The 22,226-nt window shown below is 46.4% G+C and overlaps 1 protein-coding gene across 5 annotated transcripts; it reads right to left on the reverse strand.

Moving 5' to 3' along the window:
- Positions 1 to 663: 663 nt before the first annotated feature.
- NAXD (NAD(P)HX dehydratase) lies at positions 664 to 21,975 on the reverse strand. 5 transcript variants are annotated; one of them, XM_045567335.1, is made up of 10 exons: positions 21,809 to 21,975; positions 15,298 to 15,448; positions 13,667 to 13,712; positions 12,963 to 13,051; positions 10,751 to 10,859; positions 4,643 to 4,693; positions 4,461 to 4,565; positions 3,578 to 3,698; positions 3,328 to 3,448; positions 664 to 2,204 (listed from the first exon to the last, which is right to left on the reverse strand). In XM_045567335.1, exons 1-10 carry the CDS (start codon positions 21,852 to 21,854, stop codon positions 2,054 to 2,056), a joined length of 990 nt encoding a protein of 329 aa, XP_045423291.1. In that variant the 5' UTR covers positions 21,855 to 21,975; the 3' UTR covers positions 664 to 2,053. The 5 variants fall into 5 exon arrangements, with proteins under 5 accessions (XP_045423291.1, XP_045423290.1, XP_045423293.1 ...); XM_045567334.1 differs by having other exon boundaries at positions 21,686 to 21,919; XM_045567337.1 differs by lacking the exons at positions 12,963 to 13,051; positions 13,667 to 13,712 and having other exon boundaries at positions 21,809 to 21,916.
- Between the last annotated feature and the right edge of the window lie 251 nt (positions 21,976 to 22,226).

Below are 22,226 nucleotides of genomic sequence, written 5' to 3' on the forward strand. Positions count from 1 at the left end.
AGCCTTGTCGACACTTCGTCACGATCCTGAGGTACTGGTCTTCCCAGTCTGCAGATAAGGACACCAGTTCAGAAGTCACCCACCCGGGGAATTAACGTAGACAGAAGAGCCCCAGAGGATGCCTTACAATGAGACACCCAGACAGGGCCACTCGGTACCGGGGGCAGACTGTCCCCAACGTCCCGCCACCTCACTGACCACCCAAACATACTTCCCCATTACTCCGCTGGTCCCAGGGAATGCACATGTTTGTAAAGAACAGGGAAGCAGTTAACTTCATTTAAAAAATATCATTCAGCAGCAGAATTCATTTCTAAAAACACAAAACAGTCCCTGACTACCTGGATGTACTCCCAATCTCTCTTTTAAGCAAAGGGATTCTGTACTTACTGAAAAGCCTAAGTAACAAAAACTTAAGTAACAAAAAAACATAAGAATAGTTCCTGTGAGACTTTGCTGATTTCAATTCCTATGGGAAGAGTACCTGTGTTTCAGCCTTATTCTTCGAATTATTGTGGCAATATTGGGAGGCACTGGTGATAAGCACAATATTGGACAGAAAGGCTTAGATATTTTCACCTGCCCAGTGTGTGGCAATGTCCTCACTTCAGAAAACCGAAAGGTGAGTTTTAACTATTTAAGAAAAAAACACAAAACACTACATTTAAATAAACCAGATCTGTCTTTTAATAGCTACCAGAGTTTACATGTAATTCCCCAAAGGAAAAGTGTCCACGGCACAGTTTTTCTGCAAAAGTTCACATGTAGATAGTGAAGCTTCTAAAGTTAGATGTGAAATCCATAGTAGCAGTCATGGAAGCTGCTGACTAGTTTTAGGGAAAGCAGCATCCATCTGTAGCAGGGCTCAAGTCACAGAGCATCACCCAAGAGCAGCCATGAGGGCAAAACGACTCTGAGGAGTCAGGCAGGCCTGCCCTCGTGAGGGCTAACAGCACCCCCACGCACACACAGGCACCGACCTTCTAGACGTGGGACCGAGAACAAGTGCCAGGCCGCTTTACAAAAACCGTTCACACAAACAACAAAAGCTAACCCGAGGGTAAGAATACAATAAAACGTTATGTTCACTGAAATTTTAGAGTTATTTTCTGTAGTGGATTGCAAATGTTCCTGAGAACACAGCTATGCTGCTTCCTAAGCAGACACTGTCATCAGGCCTCCTGATGCCATCGCCCCACCAGACCCAGCAAGTCCTGCGTCTCCCAAAAGCCTTTCCCAAGACAGCACCCCACGTGTCAGGTCTGTCTGGATGGGGCCTGGCAGTGTCGCGGGACTTGAGTGTGTGTAACGTGGACAGAGGAGGGTGTCAGACAGGAGGTGTCTCGGAGCTCCCTGCCTGGCCCCTCAAGGGCCAGTGTCACTTAGGTTTCCTTCTCTGTTCCCTCGGTGCCCACAGAAGGATCTCCGAGATAAACTGACCACTGACTGTTCACAAACACTTCAATAAATTAACCAAAACAACCAACACCCAGACGTTTCCAGCCTAACCACTTAAACAAAAATGAGCTGGAGAATGAAGGCCAACCCTTCTGGTGGACCTCAGTCAAAAGCCACAGCCAGTGTTCACACGGCCCCCTGAGAACTGGCCGGCGCCTTCGACAGGAACCCCTCGTGAAGGGAAACGGGGAGAATGAAATGCGTCGACAGAGAGACAGAAGAAATAAGTAGAGACCACAAACAGCTCTGCCGACCTTGGCGCAAGCCAAGAGAGTCAGGTGAGCTGTTCAAAGAGTTTTCCATTCTCATGTGATTCAGTTTTCCTTCTCAGTTACTACTTAGAAGCTAAAAAAAGTTCAGGAATACTTTGATTTGTGTCATCCTAACATCTCCAACTACATACTAGTTTACCCCAAACTTGCCACTTTCTGAATTCTTAAATTCTTATATCAACCAGTTTATGCTACAATTAAAAACCCTCAAAAGTAACCTGTGCTGCTCTGGCACCCGGAGGATTCAGCACACGTAGATACAGATATTTTCATTACAAATTGCAGTTTCCCCCAGCAATGTTGGTCGTCCTGTCTGCACCAGCTCAGGTTTCAAAGAGTTTGCTGAACGCGGCTCCCACCTCGGCAATCATGTCCGTGGTGGTGGTGGAGCGGCCGTGCTTCTGGAAGGCTTGGTGGTTGCACTGCCTTGTGAGCGCGCAGGCCCCGAACGCCGCCACCAGGAGAGGGCTGGACCTGGAAGGAGAGGGCGTGGGCAGGGAGCTGCAGATGCCGTAGTCAGAGGCCCCCACCGCCGGGGCTCGGACACCAGCACCTGGAGGTCAGTGGGCTGCTGCTACCGTAGGCACTGACTCCATTTCAGCCCTGGGACTCCAAATTGGCAATCTCAAGTCTGACGTGCCTCTGAGAAGGCAGCTTTATTACAGCTAAAGTAACCATTAAGCCCCTGATACTATATTCCCTGACGGAAGGGATATGAAAAATATCCATTCAGAGACACAGTGGGACATATCAGTGGGAAGCAATTTTCCCTGGCAAAAACCAGCCAAGCACTTACTGGTTATACGTATTTTAACAGTGCTCTTTAGTCTTCCTAGTATGGGGAGGAATATCTGAGCCTGAAAATGTGGATTCCTGCTACCATTATTGCATATCTTGGGGAAGGGGAGGAAGGAACTAGAGCAACCCTCTCGCCTCTCCCAGTGGAGTTAAAGCCCACACAGACACGCCCAGTTTGGGGGTGGTCCCTGGTGACCAGTGTTCCTGTGCAGGTGTGCTGAGACACCACGTCCCAGTAGTGTTCCACCCAGCAGGTGTCAGGTGAGCCCACCAGACCACAGGCTCATCCTCCAGGGCCCAGGGTGTACCACACCCAGCACGTATAGACATCATGGTCACCATGGTGGGTTTATAGAGAGAAACTGAGGCACACAGAGGTGTGGGAACTGCCTGTGTTCACAAAGCTCTCTGATGACAGAAACGAGTCCAGAGCCTGGAGCTCAGAATTCTGCTGCCTCTTAAATAAATTTCACATCTGTAAGGACAAGTGTCTAAGCCTTCAGCCTGCATGAAGTCTCACACGGGTGGATCACTGAACTTCTAGAACGGTGTTCTCAACCTGGGGTGCTCTGAAAACCACCGATGCCCCAAGGCCCACCCCAGTGACAGATGGGGCCCAGGAACAAGCGCAGAGCAGAAGCTTCAGTGGAGGGTTAACCTCTGCCCTAGGATCTCTCCGATGAAACACTGAGAGTTCATTTGGAATGTTCCAAGGGCTACTTATTAAATGCATGAGCTACTGAACAGCTTGCAAGAAGCAGACAATTCCGAGGCAGGATAAGTGAGGATGTGGCCGTACCCGTTTGTCTTCTCAGGTCCAGCAAGGAGGGCCCAGTGCACCAGCACGCCCAGGGAGCCCGACAGGAGGTCTCCTTGCCCTCCACACCTGCGGCCGCTGCCTTCCTGGCTGCACGTGAGCACTGCACAGGGCAGACATGAGAGTGGACGTTAGCATGGACGTGAGTGGACAGTCACACCCAGCCTGGCCACACTGACCCGGCACTGGCCAACCCAGAGCCAGCGACATGCAGAGGGAAGCCGCCACTCACCCTGCTGGCCGTCAGAGATCACATCACGCTCTCCCTTCTGGACCACAGTCACATTCCCCAGGGCTTGGCTTAGTCTCAGAACAGACCCGTGGTGATCAGCACTGTCCACAGGACCCCTGAGCTACAACACAGGAAGAACACAGAAACACTGAGACATGGAAGAGGAGCCCACTGCACACGATATGACAAACAACCCTGTCCTATCTGTCACAAGTCTCAACACTCGTGTCTAAAGGAATCACCTGGGCACCTAATAAAAGCCAAGTAGGTGGAAGGAGGCCCAGGCTGTCACGGGGCAGCAAGTCCTCCAAGTGGATGCCAACACAGCGCTTGCCACGTCAGCGCTCTACCCGGTCAGACCAGAGTTAAAAGAATGCCACCCACGGTTGGCTTCTGAAAGGTTTACAGAAGTGATATAAATGCAAATAATGATGGCAGCCAACACGTATGAGACACGTGCTATGCAGGGAATCATGCCTTTACAAAGGTATTTCATTTCATCCTCATAAACCCTATGAAGCAGACGCTGTTATCACGTGTCACAGGAGAGGCAATGCAGGACAGGGATGAAGTGACCCATCCAGAGTACACTGCAAGAGGGGGCCACCTGCCCCCAAGGCCAGCACACCACCCGTTCATCCAAAGATGCACTAATCGGATGATGCACCATCAACTGTAACAAGAGGCATCATGATCACACGTTAGCATGTGAAAAATGTGCATCTCAGACTCCGAGAGACGTGTCCACTCATCACCTTCAAGTCTGTGTCCCTGCAGAGACGTGCCCACAGGACAAGCCGGGCAGAAGCACAGAACCCATTCCTCCCCACTCCTCGGGACGAGGGGGGCTAGCGTCCGCCTTTCAGGCAGTCTACTGACTCACCACAGCTTCATACAGTCTGCCGAACTCCATGTGGTTGGGAGTGAGAATGGCTTTCTGGTAGCCTTGGATGAGGGCCGGCTGCTGAGCGACCAGCCACAGGCCATCCTGCACAGGACAAGGACCCGCGTTCACTGGACAGGCCTTACAGGACCCTGGGCTGGGAGGGGAGAGGCCACACTCACCGCGTCCACGACGACAGGGATGCCCCTGGCCTTGGACGCTTCCAAAATGCCCTGCCAGAAGAGAAAATGACAGTGAGCACTGGGCCCATCACCTCTATTACACGTTGAATGTCACTCCCTGCAAAACTCATGTTGAAGTTTAACTGCCAATGGAAGGGCACTGGGAAGTGGGGGCTTTAAAAGGTGACTAGGCCATGAGGGTCTAATGGGTTGGTTTAGTGACTTTGAAAAAGGGCTTTCAGGGCTGTCTCTCTTGCCCTTTCGACAACGCTGTGGCCAGAAGGCCCTGACCAGATGCTGGCACCTTGATCTTGGACTTCCGGCCTCCTGCATGGTCAATATCTATTCATTATAAGCTACCTCGTCTGTGGTACTGTTACAGCAGCACGAAACAGACCACGACACTTTTCAAGAATTCAAGAAAACCAGGCAGTCCCTTAATAGAATGCAACATCAGATCATCAACAAATAAATAGAAAATAATAAAATAAATGAATAAAATAAACAGAGAGGAAGAAAGACTGGCAATGAACTGGCAGAACCCCCTAAAAAGGCAGGACACTGGGAATCCCGAGAAGAGAAGCCCGCCAGGAGTGCTGTGACCAATGGCTGTGTTCCCAGGCTGGCCCACAAAGACCTCCCCCAGTGGGGCTTCCAAACTTCCAACAGACACTAATCTTTAGGATTTGGAGACGAGGAATCTGAATTTTCAGGAATTCCCCAAATCATTGGTCATCCCATATTTTTCATAACACTTTATTTACATGTTTCAAAATGAGTGACCATAATAACAGTGAATCATTTTTCCCAACAGGATTACACTAAAAGTTTCAAAGGTTTTCTGCTAAAAACAGAAAACGTCATCAACATGTGGTTGTTTATTATTAATATGAACCAATATGTTGTGATAAAATTATATACTGCAATACCATAGTAAAATAATCTCCACTTGATGTAGACACTTAATAGAAAACATTAAAAGAAAATATTAAAACAAAATATATGCTAAGTAAAAATAATTTAAAATACTGAAAATTAAAGCCACTTACATTTAATCAACTTATTCTGAAAATGAAATTTGAAAACCCACAGCATTAGCTGCCCACCCTGAGAGCTTTACTATGTGACAAATATTCCAGCTGTAGAAAACATCTGTATTTTGCTGTGACATTGGTCAAGTGTCAGGAGTGTGCCCAAAAGCCCCGTCAAGTGAGGGTCAGGGTACAAGAGCCTTCCCAGAAGCTTATTTCCTTTTTTATTAATAACAATGAAAATTCTTTGCCCTGATTTTGGCTTTACTGTTGAAACTGACAGGCTTTTCCTAATTCAGACTTTAAATTAGTTTCTCATTTTGTGTTGCAGTATTTGGCTGTTAACAACCTGATATCTTTGTGTCTTGTGTTTTTTTCTATTAAGGTATTTACAAAGAACAGTAGCCTAAGGTGAATATTCAAATACTGGAAAATGGGAATCAGCATTATTGGGTAGTATCTGAACAAGGCACTCAGATGTCCTAAGAAGATTAACAGCACTAGCCAGCTACACAGTATCAGAGTACCCAGAGCAAAGGGGATCCCATGATGAGAAAGCAAACTGCTACAAGCCTGGAGAAATTTGGGAGCATCTCTCAAAAATGTAAACGTCTATACTCTTTGATTCAGCAGTGGAACTTCCAGAAATTTATTTTAAAGAAAATATCCCAAGAGTGGACAAAATATACAGAAATGTTCAAGACATCACTGATATAATAGGGAAAAAGCTTAAAACAGCCTTAATGAACTAGATGAATACATTATAATGTCCCCAGTCCCCAACATTTTGGCACCAGGGACCGGTTTCATGGAAGACAATTTTTCCATGGATGGGGGGCGGGAGAGGCAGAGCTCAGGCAGTGATGTCAGCGATGGGGAGCAGCTTCACTGGCTCACCCGCCCACTGCTCACTTCCTGCTGTGTGGCCTGGTTCCTAACAGGCCCTGGGTTGGAAGACCCAAGGGTTGGAAGACCACAGCATTATAGTATATCCACAGTAAATTATGATGTAGCTCTTACAAATAATGAGGGACATCTGCATATCTTGCCAGGAAGGAGTCTCCAGGACACACCGTTGAAAACAGCACGTTGCAAAGAGCACAGCGTGAGGACAGGTGTGTTAGTCAAGAGCCTACTCTCCTTATAGATTCAGGCAACTCAGGTGCAAAACCAGCTCATGAACCAGAAGACTTAGTATTGTTAAGGCAGCAATACTCTACGAATTCAACATAATCCCTACCAAAATCCCAGTGCAAATCAGCAAGCAGATCCAGGACTCATCTAGGGATGCATCGAGTCTCGGCTCTTGCCAGGAGAGCCAAAACAGCCTCGAAAAGAACAAAGTTGGAGGACTTAACACTTTCCGATTTGAAAGCTGCCTACACAGCCACAGTAATCGAGACGGTGGGTGGTTGTGTAAGGACTGCCACATAGATCAATGGAACAGAAACAAGAGTCCAGAAATAAACCCTTAAATTTAGGGTCAAGTGATTTTCAGTAAGGATGCCAAGACAAGTCAGGGGGGAAGAAGAGTCTGTCCAACAAATGGTGCTAGAACGACTGGATTCCCACATGCTAAAGAATGAAGCTGGACCCTTCCTTATACCGCAGACAAAAGTGAACTCAAAATGAATCACAGACCTAAATGTAAGAGCTAAAACCATAAAGCTCTTAAAAGAAAAGATAGTTGTAAACGTTGGGTTAGGCAAAACCTTAGATAAGACACCAAAAGCACAAGGGACAACTGAAAAATAGATAATTGGACTTCATCAAAATTAAAAAATTGGGCTGCAAACAAAACCATCAAGGAAGTGAAAAGACAACCTACAAAATGAGAAGATATTTGCAAATCCTATCTCTGATAAGGGACTTGTATCTGGAGTATATAAAAAGACCTTTAAAACAATAGTAAAAAGGTAAATAAACAATTTTCAAAATGGGGAAAAGCCATGAACAGACACTTCGCCAAAGAAAACATACAAATGGCCAGTAAGCGCATGAAAAGATGCTCAACACCATCACTCATCAGGGAAATGCCACCAAAACCACATGGGATGCCACTGCACACCCACTAGGATGGGTAACAGTTAAAATGACAATGACAAGTGTTGGGGACGATGTGGAGAATCACAGCCCTTACACATTGCTGGTGGGAACATTAGATGGTACGGCTGCTGTGGAAAATGGGCAGTTCCTCAAAACATGAAACAGTTACCATATGACCCAGCCATTTCCACTCCTAAACATATACCCCAGAGAAATGAAAATACATGTTCACACAAAAACTTGTAAACACATATTCATAGCAGCATTATTCATAAGGGCCAATAAGTGGAAACAAACCAATTGTCTAGCAGCTAAGGAACAGATTAAACCAACAGATTAAACCAAAGCTGGTATATCCATAACAATGAGACAGGAAAAGGAATGAAGCTCTGATACGTGCTATAATATGATGAACTATGAATATAAAATTATGATGAGTGGACAAAACAACTTACAAAACGGCACATATTGTATGATTCCATTCATACGCCATGTCCAGAATCAGAGACAGAGAGTAGATGAGTGGCCACCCAGAACTGGGGAGGTTGGGGAACAGGGAACAGAGGATAACACATATGAAGTTTCTTTTTGAGATGATAAAAATGTTCTAAAATAGATTGTAGTGTTGGTTGCACAACTCTGTGAATACACTAGAAACCACCAAGTTGTACCCTTTAAATGGGTGAATTGTATGGTAAATTATTTCCAAAAAGTTGTTTAAAAAAACAAACTCAGCAATTCACTTGCTACAAGACCACCTTGGGGATGGATGGCCTTGAATCCTCACCAGGATTCAATTTGTCATTAGAAAAAAACAAGGGTAAGAACAGAAATCTATCTAATAGGGCCGTTTCCAGGACTACACAGATAACGGCCTCACGCAGAAAGTATCTACTGAGCGTCTGCTCTGTGGCAGGCACCCTGCCGGGAGCTGACGAGGAAGGAAGCAGAGTCGCACTCAGCGTTCCCTGCAACACAGCGACCGCGCAGTGAGCAAGTCTCACGGCCGCCACTGCTGCTGTACACGAACCAAGACGTGGAGTCTGCAGTCTGGGCTGGAAGGACAGTGAGACACACCCTCACTGCCCACATTTTACATGTCCACGTTACAAAGTGTTTTCTTTTTCTTCAGATGCCAGTTTTTTTTTTTTTAATTATGAACTTATTAAACTCACAGAGAAATGAACCTGAAGCACAGAGAGTTCTGGCCATTTTCACCTTAAACTTGTCCACACCCCTAGGATGCAAAGGTGGACATGGCAAAGCCGCCACACGGAGCCCAGCTGTTTGCTTGCAGGTGGGACTTCCCACAGAGTTTCTCCCTCGGCTCTATCGCTCCTAAACCATGGCTACCTCCTACTTCTTGGGAAGCGGTTAAGATGTTCAAAGACCTAACGGTGCCACCTGACAAATGACTTGTGCTCCCCATGCTAATTCCATGTCGTTTCAAAACCGTGAGAATCCTAAAAGCCTGTAACGTGCACAATGTTCACACTGTATTTGAAGGCCCCTCACATCACATCCTGAACGCACAACTGCTGGCTCGTTGATCACTCACCACCTTCAAGTCCTCACGGCTTCAGGGACCCTCAGCTAAGCATTCAGCAGAGTGCCCTGCGGACAGTAGTCATGTTCAGGATGACCGCTGACCTTCTGGGGAACACAATAAGGCCACACCCCTTCTAAGGGCTTCAAGCATAGTCCCTCATTTAATGCTTAGCACCCCCCATCACCCCCCACGCCCAGGCAGTTACAGTTACAGTGCCCGTGCACACGTGAGCACACTGCAGCACCCGCGTGGGGGAGGACAGACCTGAACCTGCCCATCCTGCACGCTGCATCTGCTCCCGGGAGTCCTGATGAGGTGTCGCAGGGAAACTGGGGAGGGAGCCTTGGGAGACCCCAAGATGTGTCCACCCAGGAGGGCGACCCCCCAGGCAGGCACCCATACAGTGTCAGAGAACGCAGGGTAGACTGAACACACAGAACACGGGGCCAGCATGCCATCCCGATCTTTTTATTTTCCCTGATCCCAGATGGTATTTATTTGTATTTCAATTTTTATAATAAAATTTTCCATCTTTTTAGATTAAGGTGGGCACAGATGAACTTTTAAGTATTTGCTCTTATAAATGATAAATGAAATGATAAATGAACAACGTATGCGTGCGCAGGGGTGTGGACTGGCAGGCCCGAGCCACCTCAGCCTGCTGTTACCAGCGCATGGCTGTGAGGAGCATGGCAGGGACAGAAAGAGGTCAAAGTCACACCAGCAGCCAGTGGGGCCTGAGCCCAAGGTCTTCTAGACCCGATGAGGACCTAGATAAAGGCTAGAGAAACATCTGCTACGGAATTACACTAACAGCTTTCAAGAGAGCCCAGCTGACAACGCAACGCTAGCACCAACAGAATCCCTTTGGGTTTGTACCTAAACGTACAACTTGCAGCAAGCACAAAGCGATTAGAATAACTTATTCTCAGGGACATGCTACTGGGACTCAGTCACTTGTGACAGTGACTTTGAGCATACCTAATTGGGCACTGTGCAAAGGATGTTACCAAACTCACAGTAACCCCAGGGGGTGCAGTCACCCTTCCAAGGGCAGCACGAAGGCCCGAGAGGCCGAGCGAGCCACCAGGCCACCCCCCCACCCCCCCACCACCCAGCGACAAGGAGATGGCTCTGGGAGGTGAATGCGAGCCTGGCTCCAAACCTCTGCTCCTCAATCCCACCCAACTTCTCATGGAGTCAGACAGAGGACACATGGCAATCCCACATGCACCCACTGCTGCTCGGCAGGCAGGAGAACGGCCAGCACCCAGGCGGGAGGATCCTTCCCTTCTTCTGGTTCGTGTCTCATTTCTGAGCACAGCTCATCACTACCTTTATCCCTCAAAGCAGATTTTATCTAAACTATTCCAGGAAGAGGCACCAGAACGCTAAACAGCAGCTTATGCTTCTGTTCTGGCTTCACGGTATCTAACAGTTAAGTCTGTCATGGGGCGAGTTTAATGTTTTTACATACATTACCTCGACATTTTTGAGAAGAACGTCATCTCTACCCAAGCCGGGGCCTATGACAAGGGCGTGCAGCCGGGGCAGCCACTGTTCCACCTCATGAACAGCATGAGGGCTGTCACTAAACAAGGAAGAGAAGGGCAGATGGGTTACTTAAACTGTTTCACTTGTTTACTTTTTAAAACATTTTATTTTGAAAAAAATAATTTAGATTTACAGAAAATTTGCAGAAACAGTACAGAAGGTTCCCGGTCTTCGCCCAGTCTCCCCTACTACGGCTAGCATCTCACACACTGGCGTTCCAGATTATACAATCAAGGAGGGGACACGGGTTCGGTGCTGTCACGGGGACAGTGGACATTCTGGATCCCACCCCCGCCCGTCCTGTTTTAGGATCAACCCAGACCCCACACTGCATTCGGCTGTCATCTCCGCTAATCCTCTCCATAGACTCGTTTCTTTTTTTGTTTTTGTCCACCCAGATAACCCAGGATGCTTTAGTTTTTTAATGCCCTGATTTAGATGCCTAGTTTTCAACACTTAAAATAAGTTAGAATAGACATTATGGCCAATTTCAAAATTACCTTTGCCCTCTAAAATTAACCAGTTTGTTTCTATGACACATATGTGTAGGTATCAAATTACACTCTGTCCCCTGCATGAGATGCACTCGACAGGCTGGCTTAGGACCCATGTGGCTGCCCCTGTTACAGCATCAAAAACGCACTAATTCAGAGTAAACCGTGCTTTGTTTTTTCACATCTTCCTGTTTAGCATCTCATCTCTGAGAACCCACTCTGTGAAGGCCTTTGTCCGCTGTGCTCCCCCACAAGCTGCCCTTGTCAAGGTCACCAATGACCCCACAACATGAGATGCATCATCATTCATTCTTAGTCCTCATCTCACACTGGCCTAGGGTGGCATGGGCCCTTCTAGAACGGTCCAGAAACAGTTGCTTTGCTGACTCCAGGCCACCCCTCCTGGCTTCTTCCTCCTCCCCACCCCCTCTGCTCCCAACATCGGGGTGCCCCCGCCTACTCTCACCCCAACCTCGTCCTCACCTCCCGGCTTCACACGCCATCCACATGTTAACAGCTGCCTGTGTCTCCCGACTGTCCCCTCCTAGCCAACGCCTACTAGCCACGATCACTTGGGGGTTTAACAGGCAAGCAAAACCACGCCCCAAACCCAACCCTCATCTTCATCCCACCAAACTCGTTCCCCATCTCCTCATCACATGAAAGGAAAACTCCCCCAGACCAAACTCTTAGTGGCACTGTGACGCCTGCCTTTTCCACTCAATCTGTCAGCAAATCCTGAGGCCGAACTTCCCAAATATCCCCAGAATCAGGTCCCATCTCACTGTTTCAACTGCACCCCACAGCTGTCACCAGGACCCTCACAGCAGCCTCCACCCTGGCCCCCAGAGCCCCCCAGCAGCAGTGCACATGGGGTCCTGCCCTGCACCCCTCGGTCATCCTGACACACCCGTAGTACCCCACCCCAAACTCTAGGAGGGCTCCTCCCTGGGTGGGAGCCTCAGCCGGGAGTCTGCAGGGTTCACGTGAATGTCACTTTATGCTGCCCCGACCACCCCATCCCCTCCCTCTCTCTCACACACATGCGCAGCCTGCGTCTTATGCCTACTCCCTGCTTCAGCTCTTCCACGGTTCTTTCTCCACTGAACACTGTGCTCTCCCCTGTCTGTGTCCAGAGCGGTCCTGCCCAGAGCGGCAGGTGCTAGTACATACACACTTAAATAAAATTAAACAAAACTGAAAATGCAGTTCCGGAATCCCACCAGCCACATTTCAAGTGCTCGGCAGCCAGGGGTCCTGGACAGCCAAAGAGAACATCTCCATCACTGTGGAAAGTTCCACAGCCCAGGCTGTTCTGGGGAGCCCCACGGGGCAGGTGTCCCTCTGCTTGTTTGCTGCTGACCCACTGATTCACAACGGTGCCTGGCACCAAGCATTTGCTGAATGAGTGAAGGGTCTTGTTACTGCCTAAGAGGCCCTCGTTTTCTGCCTTAAGAGACCTGTCCACATGCAGGCCCTCAAGGCCAGCCCTCCCCTGGACCTTGGACCCTGGCCATTTCTGACAGCCCAATGGGCGCCTTACATTTTTCTTCTACTTTTGCTGACACCTGACAAGCCCTGCGCGGAGCAGACACTCGGTGTCAGTGACAAAGGAGAGCTGCTGCAAGCACAGAGAACCGACTCACAGAATGGGGTGCACGATCAGCTCCGGGCTGTAGGCCTTGATCACAGGCGCGGCCTCCCTGGCACAGAACACATGGGACAAATCCGCACCCTGGGAAACAGCACAAGAGGCCGACTCAGGAACCAGCCAACAGGCACCGCAGGCGGCTCACCCACCACTAGACACACATCCACCCACGCCAGCGACACAGTGCTCACTGCACACATGGGAATATTAAACCTTGGCTAGGTAGCCTAGGAAAAGGACACGCAGCATGAGAAAATGCCTGGAAAGAAAGTCGGGCTTCTGCTGCCACCTCAGAGGCAGAGTCAGGACCACACAACCCCAACCAGACCAGCCAGGCCTGGTCACCCCCCATGAAGGGTCACAGGAAGCAACTCGGCTCCCAGGCCCAGGCCCTGCCCAGTAGCCGCCCCACTGGGACCTGACCAAATGTTGGGAAACGCCATGTTCCAAGGGCAACAACTGCTTAAGCTGGCACCAAAAAGGCATCCCAGGGTCACTTTGGTGAAGTACAACATAAACAAAAGTTCGTTTTTTAAAAAACAGGTTTCAAGTAATTTTGTCACTGTATAAGAAGTCAAAATAGATTTAAAAGTGTTTCTATTACCTATGGTTACCATGAGATATTTTTTAGATTCCCATCAAAACACGCAACTCAACTCTTTACTAGAAAAATCCCAATAAAGTTTTAAGGAAACATACCACTTTCAGAGCTGAGATTGCTGCAAAATATGGGGCTCCAGTGTACCTAAAAGGAAGACTCTTAGAGTCAGTTCTGAGAACACAAGCACATGTTGATCGATAAATAAGTTATCAATAAAAAAATACAGACATGAATAATACAGACATGATTATCAATAAATAAGAGAGACAGGAAGCACCAGGCACACAGACAGCACCTAGCAGATGCTCAGTAAATGTTCAATGAACAGGAATCAGAATGAGAACAGTCAATCTTCTACAAAACTTTTGTCCCAGTTCAGGAGAGTCAGCCTCTGGCGCAAGGGACTGCAGGCTCTGTGACGTGGACATGCAAGGTAAACAGCTGACTGCAGGCTTCCGCCCAGAGAGGAGGTAGAGGGACCACAAGCTCAGCACAGTCCGGGCGCACAGGGTCCCAGGGGGGCAGACCCCATTCTCAGGGAGTAACAGTCAGCAGAGGCCACATGGGGGCCCCCCCATGACAAGCAAGGGACAGCACACACCTCCTGGGCTTCCCTCTGACTGTTCTGGGTTCCTGCAACTCCACGTTCAAGCACAGAAAGGAAGATCCTTGCCCTTGGCATCAGATGAGCAACTGTAACTTTTATGTCCATCCCAAGAAATGGAGAGTTTTACTAACAAAGTAAAACAAACCAGTGACAAAAGTAACATGTCACTTTACACATATGACCTTGCCCTGCAAAGTGGTGTCACCAAAAAGTGTAAACACAAAACAAAGGACAAACAGGCAACATGCATGCTCTCACCCTACAATGTGAAAATGAGTCTCACTTTAGTGCATTTACAAATGCACTAAAACAACACAGTTTGCCTACTAGACTGGCAAAGGTTGCCAACACCCATGAGGGTGTGGGGAGTGGGTGCTGTTTGGTGGCAGCACGCCCTAACACCCAGGGGCAGGAGGCACTTTAGCAGTGTTCACCAGCACTTAAAATGTGCACGTACTCTGATCCAGTAAAAATTATCCTAACATACCTAGTTACATGATAAATAGTTGAAAACGCAGGAACAGGCAAAGAGATACCACATGAGTACAAAGAGAAAGTGAGCAGAAAACAGAAGTAGTAACCAACGCAGCCTTCAAGTTGAAGGCAGAAGGTGTCATTTACACCCAAGGACAAGCTATCAACCTTTATGTGCCAAATAAAGCAGCAAAAAACATGCAAGACCAGATGATGGAACAGGACTTGAAAAAAGCTAAGATCTGTCAAAGCTCAAAAATGACTTCCAGAAATACCTTTAAACTGACAAGGTAAACCAAGAAGTTGCTGAGTGTTTTTATCCTGATTATAAAAGACACACTTATAGTATGAAGTCTGGTGAATACAGGAAAGAATAAAATAGGAAAAAATAGTCACATCACATCTCCCCTCTACATACAAAACTTAACACCAACACACACCAGGGAAAACTTAATCAGGGCTCCTTAGGGTTTTTCTTATTTAATCAAAAAGTTGATCATGGAAAAACACTGAGTGTCCTATCAGACGACATTTAAAAATGGTTACTGGGGTCACACAGTAGACAGACGCTGGATGCTAGGTGGGTGAGCAGGCAGACGCGGACAGACGCTTTAAGCACTAACATTTTAGTATCTATCTGCCACTTACTCTTGACAGCCTCCAACTACACCTATTCTTCCGTCTTGTCCTTTGTGCTTTCTGGCAGACAGAGGAGGTATAATATTTCTCACCAACTGAAAAGTATTTTCCATATCCTTTATCGAATGCACTTTATGTAGGGAAAATGCTCTTTCTAAAACTGAAAAATAGAAAAATGAAATCAATTAGTAAATAATATCCACTGGTATACATAAAGAACAGATTTAAAATATCCCACTAACCAAAACACTTCCCAAAGTTGACATAATATGAATGCTATAGGTTTTTACCCAACGGTTTTATCTCTTTAGGCAACTGATGTCCAAAAATTACCTTAACACTAACATATGCTGTGTATACCAAGTTTATTTTTGAAATGTATCAAATTTTGGAAGACCACTTAATCTTCCAGGAAGTTTTATCAAGTCAAAAATATGCATTATTCATTAATGAACTATTTTATTTCATTTCAATTTCCCTTTAAGTTTATTAGGACTTTAAATAGCTAAACTTTAATTGGCCTTTCTTGAAAAACTTCCTACTTTGTACATTGTGTCTTAATATTTAAAACAGCTCAGCTATGAGAGAAATAGTGATACATTCTGTAGACTCGAAGGTATGAATAAAGTCTATATTCTCTCCAGAATTAAAGAATCCTTGCAAATATAAATAATATTTTTCAAACGAAGCACTCAATATTTTCATCCTTCCAATTATCTCCACAGCTGAAAAAAAACTAGCTGTGCCACAAGTTCCACTGAAGGCCAAAGCTGCCAGAGTGCTTTACGGTAAAATGGCTTTGTCTTCCAACTTTCCCAGTTTTGCTTTTTGTTCAACAAAATTATTCAAGTAATTTTTTTTTTTTTTTTTTTTTTTTTTTGCTGTCTACAACTGAGAATCCATCAAGTAATGGGTTCAATGAGTAGACGTACATGCCTTAGCTGATATACCAGATGCCCAGACCCCAAGGTGAAAGGGTAACATTAATTCAATCTAAATGCCTTTTCACCTTCTTCCAAACCAACACAGAAAGAAGACTCTGGTACAGAATCACTGTAAACCCTTGGCCAAGAAAAGGCACAACAAGGTTTGCTGCACTAAGTGTGGCCGGGTGACCCCTAGCACCCAAGGTCCGTCATCACCAGCCAGTCTGCTCCAGCAACCTGTCGGCAGCCCTGCTCCCACCCAGACCTGAAGCCAGGCCTTGGAGGCACAGAGCTGCCAGAGCCACACTGCTCTAATTTCCTCCTCCCCTCAATTCACTCAACTTCCTGTATGCCCATCTGCACCCCAAACTCCAAGACTGAACACTGTCTTTTCACCATGCACATGTACTGAACAGCATAAACTCTCCTCCCCTGGTGTTCCCTGTGATAAGCTGCACGACAGAAATCAGACTTGTTACAGTTAAATTTAATGACAGTTCACTGAATGCTGAGGAACAATCCAGTTATGAAAACACTGGACATGCACTTGTTTCAAACCTTAACATATCTAGCACCGTAACACGACTGACCGATACAGGAACATCAGAGAATGTTCACTCCTTCAAACCCTCAGAACAAGAAATACAGTCGCTTTTTAGAGTCTAGGAATTGTAAAAGTAGAATCCAAACCTACCAGTCATTCAAAGGTTGTTCTGGTTTCTTACATCTTGCGTTTATTGTATACTATTCCTTTGTATGAAGCACTTAGCCACATAAAATCTCCTACGACCAAGTGCTTTCATTGTGGTGTATACATGCTGGTTTTAAAAAGTTCTGTTTCCAAACCAGCATTTCAATAACTTTTCCAGAAAGTAGTTATTGAGGTAACTTATATTAGTTAATAATTAAAATCAGTATTAGTAACTGAATAAAGGCCATGTCAGCCTTTGATAATACTTAAGAACTTCAATATTTAGCAAAGAAAGTCTGGATGAAATTATAATCATTTTTATTGTTTGTCACTCAATAAAGACCTATGAAATGCTTTAAAATGTGCATGTCCTAACAGGCACATCCTCTATCAATTTCCCTAGTTTTTCTGTCTTTTTAAATGCCCACAAAACATTTGTAAAAATCCATTTTCCAAAGTGTTCATAAACATACTTCGTTCTTTAAAACAGGACAATGTTTGTAAAAGTCACAACAAAATTTAACCTACAGTTTCACCACTGAATTTCTATGTGAATTAGACTATGACTAATAACAATAAGAAGTCCTCACTATAATGTCTGATCATTACAGAAGGAAAATGAAAGACAACACATGAAGTATCATTAAGTGTAAAAACAGAAATATTATGAACCCATCATCAAATCCCTCCAGGCAGGCTAAATTATAGTTTTAAAATAATACACGTCTCTATAAGACATTTATAGGTATAGATGAGAGTTCCATCTTTGTTGTGGGGCTGTCCAAGCACTGTAGGATGCCGAACACCGTCCCTGGCCTCCACCCAGTCAGCACTGTGTGCACCCCCCCCCACACACACACACACTTGTGACAACCAAAAATGTCTCTAGATGTTTGCCAAAGGTCTCTCTGAGGGCAAAATGACTGGTAGAGATGTGTATAGTTTTAGCACCTTTAAATATACCTGTGCTTCAAATTACATATTTAAGGTCATATAAAATATAAATTTTGATTTATGAAATCATAGAGAAAAACAATTTAGTCAGACTTCAATTTATGGCTGTTAAAAATTAACATTTATAGCAATCTAACTCACCTGATGAAAACTCTTAAATGCCAATGCTTAACTTAAAAAGGAATTAAATCGGTCCAGCAGATAATACTGTACATTTTTCAGGAAGCCTCTTTACCCTAAATACTCGATTCATATCGTATAAACATCTATATCTTAAATTTCAGATTTTAAACCTTATTTACTATAGACAAAGTATGGAATATTTAATCTCTATGTCAAAAGGGCAAGTATCGTAAACCAACATTTAACTTACCCATTTGCACTTCGCCTCACAGCTGAAGTAACCTACCTACATTACCAGAAAAGATCTGACACAAAACTAAGCTGTACCCACAAGTTGAGAGGCAGTTCCTAGGGGAGGGGAAAGAGCTGCTGCCACAAAAAGAACACCTGGTGGCATGCAGCTGTTGTGGGGGAGTAAAGGGACAGCCTGGGGAACTGCAGCCTGGGGGACCACCAGCACCTGGCCCACAGCCCCAAGGCAGTAGCATCTGAGCTCCCAGGCACACTCTGATTCCAAATGCCCCATACAGCTTCTGCTCTTCAGACCCAAAAAATGTCTCTTCTGTGTCCCCATTTTGCTGTAAAAGCTTTTCATTGTTTTTGTCCAGAGGTATACTGGTATGCACCTTTTGATCTTTTTGGTTGAGAAAGATGTGCTAGTCTGGGTATGGATATGCTTAAGCCTCCAAGTTTTAAAGCAAATAATGATTTTTGTTGTGATTCAAATAATGACAAGTACACACACTTTTCCTTCACTTCAAAATAAGCTTTATTAGGATGTAAGATATCAAGGGTCTTAAAAACAAACACAATATCCACTTTCTATGGCAGATTTACCTACAGTAGGTTAAGCATTTAAAAAATGTTTTAGCCAAAAATATATATTCTGATTGTGTGAAAACTCACAGTACATTCACATAGCGGTCTTTATAGTATCTACAAAGAAAACATGGGGGAAAATCCTGTTTTAAGCAATTCCTTTATCTTATATAGAACTAGCATTTTTGATCCAAAATTGTGCAAATCATATTACCTCCATGGCAACTTGACCAACACACCAATGCAAAATTCACCTCTTCCTTCTGCTCTATCTTAAGACTTTGTCAGATTCCCAGTTTACGGGCTGCAACGCTACTGTAAGAGCTGGTCTAGGACTCCTTGAGGACAACAAGCATCACCTGGACACTGAAGAGCTGAAGTTTTACACATGGGAAAAGTAACTCTCAAATGTCCGTTATTTTAAAATTATTTTAAAATCATAATGTAATTGATAGCAGCTTTTTGTTGTGTAATTTTAAAAAATTCACAGTGATACCAAAGGTAAAGAAACTATTATCACACGTGGGCTTCTGAAGCACGCAGAAAACATACGTGGTAGGAGCTGAACTGGACAAGAAGGAAGTTTTCATGTCTGACTTGGTGGGGAATCACCACCCTTCTACCCTCTGCCTGCACAGAATGGGGTGTCACTCGCACACTGTGGCTTCCGGGCAGCATTCACAGGGCTTCCAGGTAGGACCCATCCTCAATCACCTGGAACAGAGCCTGGCACAGAATAGGACTAGGAATAATGTTTGCGAAAGTAAAGACATCTGGGCTCACTCTCCTTATTAAAAGCCAGTTTATTTTTCTTTTAAAGAACTGATAAGGAAACTGAGGCCCAGAGAGAGAACTGTGAAGATGCTGCCGTTAGTAATGGACAAGCCAGTCCACAAGACACATTTTACCAAAATGCTGCCATTCTAAGACAAAATAAGAAGTACATTTTCACTTTCTAATTGGAATTGCAGGAATGCAAACTAAAATCCAAACTGTGCCCCAGCGTTCTGTCCCATTTGCCTAAACAAACAGCTTCCCTTAGCAAAAGGGCAAAACAGGTCAGTTAAATTTCCCAACAGTGAACCCAAAGTTTCAACTGGCTTACTGACGTCACTATCGGACTTATCCACAGAAGTATTTAAATATAAACATCAAAGTTCTGAAGGACAGAAAGGCCTTGACAAGAGAAGACTTAAAATTTATCCTATTTAGTAACTTTGTCTTCAGGACAATTCTGAGTCTGGAAGAACAGGTCAAGTCTGCTTGGTTTTTGTTTTAAAGAAGCATGGCTGGTTTTTATTTTAAAGAAGCACAAAGAAGCTGCTTCTTTGTGTTAAAAGTGCTTTAAGTTAACGTGAATTATAACTAATTTAGAGCATCAGACAACAATCCTTAAGTTAACTGAGACACTCCTTGAAGCCTGGACAGGAGTTGTAATATCGACTCCACCTGGTGTTTGGTAAAAGTTGCCGTGTCAGTCTGAGGATGAAGCCTCAAATAAGCGTTAAAAAAAACCAAAAAAACTTGCTAACTAACTGTACAGCGTGTGAATTTAAGGCAAATAGCTACCAATAAAAAAATCTCTAAATAGAGTGGTGCTCAGAAGTCCCCCTGCTGGTGCGATTGAGGTGTGGGGAGAGGCTGAGGGACCCTCCCAATGCATTCAGAACTAGCCTGCTGAAAAAGAAAAAGCTACAACTCCCTAACAAGTATTCTCTGACCTGGCTCAACATATATGCGTAAGCCTTGCCTACATGTCCCATATGCAAGGTCGTCAGAGTGGCATGGTGAGCTCTTCCCCTACAAAGACTAGAAATTCTCTTTCTATATATCTAGAAGAGAGATAGTCTGTTGGTGTATACATACATGCTCAGGTATATGCAAATTGGCTGATGGTAAATTTTTCTAATGACTACAGCAAACAGTGTATTTTACCATTTCAGCCTCTTACTGGCTGGGGAATCCTGGCTAAGCCACTTTCTCAGAGCCTTTATTTACCTTCTATATAAAGGTGGATACCAGCAATCTCTCCACCTTGTGAGAAATGAGATCACAAAACACTATTTAGCTGTATAAAAGATGTAACATAAACTAATATCCACAAGGCAAAAAGAAAAACACCGTACGCAGAAATATGAGGCTCTGAATAATTAGGATCTACTTGCTCAATTCATGTCTAAATTCCTTCTACATCATCCATCCTATCTGAAAAGGCATCTCGGAGTCCAGGGACCAACCGAGGAAGTTTATAGTCCAGCAGCGAAAGCCGGGGCGGGGTCCTCGGGAGCGTCTGGCTACTGCTACCTCTCCCGGTTCCGGGTGTCACTCAGATTAGCCCCACTCCCTGAAGGAACCCCCTGCACACATATGCCCTAGCCCGGGGTGGGCGAAGGAGGTGCCTTGGCCGGTGTAGTCCTTCTCCACGGTTGAATGAGGGCGTCGCAGTATCCAGTCCGTCTCGTCCAAGAACTTGCAAGCTTTGCGCGCCGGCGGCCGGTCCCTCCCCTAGTGAGTAGTACTGGGCGCTGCAAGCCGGGAATGCGGACGCGGCCCTGCTCCGAGGTGTGCACTAAGCCCGTCTGGGTCAGCCAGCTCCCCTCATCCTGGGCCCCGCTGCGGTTCCGAAAGTTCCCGGCCAGCGGCCCCCGCACCCCAAAGGCCCAGCAGGGCTCGCGTCTCCAGCTCAGACTGCGGCAAGCCCCGGGCGCTGACAAACACCGGCCCAGGAACGGGCTAGGGCTAAGCAGATGGACCGGACCGCGCCCCACGGTCTTCCTGGAGATACGGGTGCAAACCCTATCCCGCGACCCCCGGCCCCCCATGCGGGCGGACCCCTCGGCGGCGCCTCCCTCTCGCAAGCCAGAAGCAGCCCGCGGCCGGGTACCTGTGTCCAGCGGCCCGAAGAACGCGAGCGCGGCCGAGAGCAGTGCGACGACGGCCGCGCCGGCGACCGCAGCCCCGGCCCCCGCCTGAGCAGCCATCCCCGGGAGACCGGAATCGGTCTTACCTCGCTTGCATGCCCGGATCACCACGCCGCGAGCTCGCACAGCCATCCGGCAGTCTTCCGGGTTCCCGGCGGCCCCCGCGCCGCCGCCGAAACCACAGCCATTGGGCGATGGTCTCGGGTTCCCGGCCGTTCCCGCGTCGCTGCCGGAAGTGGGCTTTCAACTCGCTGGCTCGCCTCACGCCTGGACCGGCCTCCACCAATCACGTTGGGTCCCGGATGATTGACAAGAGCGCCGCCCGGCCCGGCCCAGCTCTTGCAGGAAGGCCGGTTAAATAAACAAGATGGTCAGGTTTAGAGCCTGTTTTCTCCCTTTTTTCTTCTTTCGGTGTTTATTTGGGCATGGGGCGTTACAGAAAGTGATTGATGTTGAACGTTGCCCAATTAGCAAGCAGGTTGCCGGCAGAACACCTGTCAGAGT

Source organism: Lemur catta, chromosome 13 (assembly GCF_020740605.2).
Source record: "Lemur catta isolate mLemCat1 chromosome 13, mLemCat1.pri, whole genome shotgun sequence".
Classification (NCBI taxonomy): Eukaryota; Metazoa; Chordata; class Mammalia; order Primates; family Lemuridae; genus Lemur; species Lemur catta.